The sequence below is a fragment of the Piliocolobus tephrosceles genome, chromosome 6 (assembly GCF_002776525.5).
Source record: "Piliocolobus tephrosceles isolate RC106 chromosome 6, ASM277652v3, whole genome shotgun sequence".
In the NCBI taxonomy this organism is placed as follows: Eukaryota; Metazoa; Chordata; class Mammalia; order Primates; family Cercopithecidae; genus Piliocolobus; species Piliocolobus tephrosceles.
The window spans coordinates 102,916,547-102,922,863 of NC_045439.1; the positions used below are offsets into that span (position 1 = coordinate 102,916,547).

The following is a 6,317-nucleotide window of genomic DNA, read 5'->3' on the forward strand; positions in this document are numbered from 1 at the left end:
CTTCAAGCAACATCGAGTTGCCTAAACTGTATGTTTTTGGCAAAATATGATTATGTTTTAAGCAACATAACTTGTATTTAAAAAAAAAAATTACTGTAGAAAGGGCTGCCACACATGCCAATTTCTCATTATGCAAGGCTTTGCCAGGCTGAAAGTTACTATTCATTCATGTAAGAATAAGATTAGTAAGATTAAGTGACTAAGGCCTAACTCATGAAATAAAATTATTATTAGATTGCAATGAATATTTTGATCCAATTCCATATATTTCTAAAAACTGGTATAAACTCTCTGCATTTTAATCTTGGCACCAAATTCTGATAGCAAAAGTCTGAGGTAGCACTTTAAATTCAAAAGTTCAAGAACTACTTTGGCAGTGGAGATAAAGTATTGATTAAACCAAAGTCCCTATATTTGAATGTAATATAGCCTAAGAGAGCAATGTAAATGTATCCATATAAATGTCAGTCATAAATAAAGCATCATAATAATTCTTAAATTGTTTTAATACAACTACGTAACATCCTACATTTCTCAAATTTGCTGGGAAATTTGAATATTCCAAAGGCTTGTAAAAGATGCATTTTGCAAATGCAAACAAACGTACCTGTTAGTACAAGTCTGTCCTACCATTTGCAAATTTCCAAAGGTCCTTTCAGAAAAGCAAACATGGTTTCCCTAGGAGGCTAAAGGGGCTTCTCTGAACTTCCTGGCATTCGAGCCTACGGACTGACAGCTGTAATTTCTTCCTCATGTGGCCCTACTCCTTTCCTGCCCTCGTTAAAAAGTGGACCCTTGCTCCTCACTGTGAAAAGAAACTTTTAAAAATTAAAATTATAAAAACAGAGGGAACAAAAAATGTGGATCTATGTTCAGCTACAGTCCTTTGGCGCGCTAAGCTAGTGCCAGGAAAATGTTGCCATTTCAGGTGGAAACCATGAAGATGCAAGGGAGCGACGAACAGCCCATACTCATGTTGTCACTCTGGTAATTCAGGTTTTAGAACATACAAGTGCTAAACTTTAATTCTGTATTAGAAATTAAGGGTTTTTTTTGTTTGTTTCTGGTTTTTTTTCAAAATTAGACCCATGGTATGAAAATGCGTATGAGCCAGTGATGTCACTGACAGGAAAACCCCGTGCAATGTAAGGCTGAGCTGTGAAGAGTGCAGCGCCCAGTCAGGGGCACTACTCAGACCGCATTGCAGAACACCATGCTGGGTCCTGAGCACAGGCAAAAACCAGGCGCTGACAAAAAGTGTCATGTCCACTGATCCAAAAGAACAAACAGCCTTTCTTTTGGAAAGGTTTGGAAGCCACAACCATGCCTGCTGAGGTCCAGGGGAAGAAATGAGGACTGTTCAACCTTGAAAAGGAGATAATGATAACCATGCAGCAGAGACTTCGTTTACCTGGTACTCCAGTAGGGCAGAGGTCAGAAGAGGGGAGTTTTTGTTTTTGCTTGTTTGTTTGTTTGTTTTTTAGACAGGCTCTGTCGCCCAGGCTGGAGCACAGTGGTGCAATCACAGCTCACTGCAACCTCCGCCTCCTGGGTTCAAGTGATCCTCCCACCTCAACCTCCCAAGGAGCTGGGACCACTATGCCCAGTTAATTTTTGTATTTGTTGTACACACAGGGTTTTGCCATGTTGCCCAGGCTAGTCTCGAAATCCTCAGCTCAAGCGATCGGCCCACCTTGCCTTCCCAAAGTGTTAGGGTTACAGGCATGAGCCACCAAGCCCAGCGGAAGTAGATTTGATTACCTTATTAATATTCTACAGTTAAGCTTAAAATCGTAGAATGGCAGTAACTGCCACATACCAGAAACATTCAAACACAGTTAGATGTCCATCTGTTAGGGATGTTGTATTACATGGAAATTTCAATGTTACCTTTGATATTTATTTGCTCCCGTGTAATATTTCCAGGTACTAATGGGAATTTCATTTTTGAAACTTTTCTATGATTTTTGCTTCTAAGCAATGGCTTCCTGGCTTTCAATTTCTAATTTAAATTCCTTCATTATGAAAAGGGAATTCAGTATCTGGTATTAAAAGCAAAGAGTAACAAATACAGAAAACCTAGCATATTGGCAAGAACAAGTTATCAGAAGCCTGTGAAAAGAGTTGTTGTTGAGGTTCCTCTTGGTTATATCCATGAAATTCATGGACAGCCTGAATTACTTCATTTGTAGAAATGAGAAAAGACAGCACATTTATCACTCTACTAAGTCTTACTATATAATCAAAGCCAATCTCATGACTGCCTGAAAGGAAATATGGTTCCAAGTTCCAGTTGTGTTTCAAACCAGCAGTTTCACGTGAGGTCCTCATGAGCCCTGGGGAAGACCTACTTTCTGGCCCAACAAGGGAACTCAAGGCTTTTTTTTAAATGTAATTTTCTATTATAGATTTAAAACTACCGGAAATATCACAAAATGAACTCCCGTTTTCCCCTACTACAGTCAAAATAATGGAAGGCATGGTCTCCAGAAGAATTATTTATCTTGGCCGGGCGTGGTGGCTCATACCTGTAATCCTAACACTTTGGGAGGCCAAGGTGGGCAGATCACTTGAGGTCAGGAGTTAAAAACCAGCCTGGCCAACATGGTGAAACCCTGTCTCTACTAAAATTATAAAAATTAGCAGGGCGTGATGGCACACGCCTGTAACTCCAGCTACTCGGGAGGCTGAGGCAGGGGAATCCCTTGAACTCGGGAGGTGGAGGTTGCCGTGAGCCGAGATTGCGCCATTGCACTCTAGCCTTGGCAACAGGAGTGAAAACTCCATCTCGGGGGGAAAAAAAAAAAAAAGAATTATCTTAGGTGGTGGCAAAGAGGAAAACATAGAATATATACAGTCTAAACTGGAATGATTTATGTAGTTGTTTTAATGCTTCCCTAGCTTGTCTCCATGACACTTATCTACCATAATGGTGTATTTCTTGTTCATTCATTTATTGTCTGTCTCCTCCTACTATAATATAAGCTCCATGAAGTCAGAGACCCTGTCTTTTAATCACTGATGTATCCCCAGTACCTAGGATAGTGTCTGGGATTGATTCTCAAGGAATATTTTTTTGAATAGAGGAAGAAAGGAAGGAAAGAAGAAATTTCCACAAGATAAAAGAACACTCAATATTTTCAGGCTGGAAATGTACCAATCTCTTGGCTTAGTGCTATGCAGGAGTGCACAAATACAATACTTATATTTATGTTTCAAACGACCAAATCATAACTAAAATCTAGGGAAAAAAAAGGTAACGCAGGTACTTAACTTACTTTAAGAGTCTATAATATGCAAATCGGAACAGTTCTTGGATATAGACAGAGACAAACGCTCCAAAGATGAGCAGATATTTCTGTGTGGGTCCATCTTTGTTGTCAGTAATGACTCTTGCCATGAACCAAACAAGGGACGAAATCAGTAGCGACACCAACCAGAAGAAAGCTCTGAAAAATAGGGGAAAAAAAGTTACACGTGAACATCAGTACAGGATTAATAATGTTTAAAAGCAGGAAAAAAAAAAATGCTTGAGAAGGAAGAGATTTCTTGACGTTTTAATAAGGAAAAAAAAAGTCCTCATAAAGTGATGCTCTGATCAGTTGTTCTTAACGGTGCATTTTCCTTGGTGAGACAGACATGTCCAAGAGGAATGTTGAGGTTTCCCAACAATTACTCTTTTTTCAGTGACCCTGCTATTTGCAAGTACATTTGCAGACTCTATCTGCCAAGGGCTGTCTAGTTAGAAACTTGGTTATTTGTTACTCTTTCTAATCAACGCTCTGCCCATTGAAGAGCCAAAACAAGAAAATATACAACTGATTACTGCAATTTTCATATTCTAAAAACTTACAAGAAACTATGGATTTACTGGTCAGACATCTGCAAAGATGAGTATCTTTTCCAGAAAAATATCTACATCTCTATTAAAGTGATTGGTATAAAATTCAACTTGAAAACCTGTGTTCTGGTCTGGATCAGTACCCAAGCCCTCTAGGTCTTACAGCACCCCTGGGGATTCTAACGATTATAGCAACCTTTACAGACCTTTCCCCAAATCTCTATTGTTTTTAAAATGACATGCAACGAAGCACTTTCAATACATTTGTGGGAGGTGAAGAAACGCAGAAAACTGGGAATCACTGGCCTAGTCTGGTGCCAAGAGAGACTCATCAGGGGAGGGGGATGTGGTATGTGCAAGTAAGAGCCAGGTGATGACTGGGATGGGACACCACAGTCCGGTATTTATCAAGCTCCCACAAGGAAATGTACAGTCAGGTGCTTCGGTGTTTTTACAGGTTTCCACCCTTCGGCTGCACAATGGAACCATTCAAAAGGAGCTTAAAAAAAAAAAAATTTCTGAAGCCCGAATCCCATCCCCTAGACATTCTGATTCAGCGGATCGGGGTGGGGGTGGGCATCGGCATGTTTTAAAGCGCCTGGCCACAGGTGATCCTAATTGGCAGAGGTCGTGCACTACTATCCTAGACGCCAATGGTTCTTAACCCTTTGGGGACTACAGATGCCTTTGAGAATCTGAGGGAAATTAGGGACTCCCTCTCCAGAAAATGAAGGATGGTGACGATGCATATATGAACTTATCCATAATTTTTTTATAAAACTTTAGTGGCTTCACGGATCACTAAACCCTAGCCATGGGCCCCAGGCAAAAGGCCCTGACCCCCAGAGTGCGCTTCTTCCTGAGAGGGCGAGGCGCCTTTGGGGAGCGGGATCTCCGCTCTTCCCCTCTCAACCCTCCTCCCGTCCGAAACGCAACAAGGTCGAGCCGCGCGGTGGGGGCGCCGAGGGTCGCGGGTAACCCCGGCGGGGGAGGGGAGCCCCGGCGTCCGGGTTTCCCGACGCGACCGCCTCACCCGGCGATGAGGAAGATGATACGCAATGGCTCGGTGGCGATGGTGAAGACATAGAGGGCGAGCGCAGGCCCGAAGGCAATGAAGGCGCAGCCGAAGAACACGGCCGCCGTCATGGCCACCGCGGAAACCTAGCCGGGGGCCCGCTGCGTACGCGAGATGCTCCCGGCGCGGGCGGGGTTCGGTGGGTGGGGCTCGGGGTGGGGGCCTGAGCCGGACGCGGGGGGCGGGGCGGGGTTCGGGGGCGGACAGGGGACGGGGGCGGGGCTGAGCGGGGCTCGGGGGCGGGGCACGTGGGGGCGGGGGCGGAGCACGTGGGTCGCGGGGCGAGGCGGGGCGTGGGGTTAAACGCTAGGGCCGTGGGGACCGGGCGGGGTGTGGGCTGAGGGTGCCGGGCGCAGGGGCGGGCTCAAGGCGGTGAGTGCGGACTCCACCGTTGGGGCCTCCGTCCTACCGGGTGTTCAGTAGCGCCAGGGCACGTCGCAGCTCCTGCTGCCGAAGCGGGCGTCCTCGGCGGCGTTAGGGCCCGAGCCATCGCCGCACCCCCACAGATGCACCCCGATCGGGTTCCAGTGCCGGCCGCGAGGTGGCTAAGAGAAGGGGAGCTCCCCAGCCCACCTTGGAGCCGCATGCACCGAGAACAGGCAGAGATTCCAAGTCACCTAAAGAGACTAAAGATAAACGTAGCGCAGGCACAAGCAGGATTCCTTTTTAAATAGTGTTTGTTTGTTTGTTTAGCACATTTGGATAGTTGCGGGAACTTCGTACTCCATCCTGTATAAAACCTAGGCTGGGATGGCAGTGACCACAGCGATAATCCACAGATGGTAAAATGATGAAAGAGTGGTGGAGGAAGCTGCCCTTTTCAGGGCTGTTTTGGCCAAATGGTTTTTATTTTTTTCTCAAATCTTCAAAAAAGTTGTTTTTGCAGGCATTCTGTGACCACCCTACAAGTAACATCTCCCAGCTCCGTCTTCTCACAGTCGTTCATTTACTTGCTTATTTTTCTTCCCCGTTAAAATGCGAACTCCTGGGGGACAGGGAGTTTGCTTTGCTCTTTGTTGCTTCCTCAGCACCTGGAAGTTCCCTGATACCTGTTCAGTAAGTGAAATAATTTAAAAAGTGGAAGTTATAAACACCTGTATTAATTTCTGGAAGGTTTAAAAATTAAAACGTAAGTTCTCTGATCATTCACATCCAAGTTAGATTTTTCTTTATGTTGAATAAGAATAATGCTTCATTGGTGATTTTGATCAATGTGCCTGACACAGGTAAGTGCTATGTAAGTGTTAACCACTCCTACATAATGCCCATCATGAATAACGATTTTGGCAATCCACATTTTAAAAAACACCGGTAGACAGATGCTGGGACCTGACAGGTGTTTTGCAGCTCACCTCTCAAAATGAACCTTCAAATAATACAACTGCAGGTATTTAATTCTTA

General features: G+C 44.5%; 1 protein-coding gene across 1 annotated transcript in view; it reads right to left on the bottom strand.

The window, feature by feature from the left end:
* The window catches only part of APH1B (aph-1 homolog B, gamma-secretase subunit), a 30,571-nt gene extending 25,479 nt beyond the window's left edge, over window positions 1-5,092 (bottom strand). Inside the window, exons 1-2 of the mRNA XM_023185288.2 lie at window positions 4,875-5,092; window positions 3,279-3,449 (exon numbers count right to left, since the gene is read on the bottom strand). Coding sequence (XP_023041056.1) covers window positions 3,279-3,449; window positions 4,875-4,987 — 284 coding nt within the window. The 5' untranslated portion in view covers window positions 4,988-5,092. The remainder of the gene's footprint in view (window positions 1-3,278; window positions 3,450-4,874) is intronic.
* Between the last annotated feature and the right edge of the window lie 1,225 nt (window positions 5,093-6,317).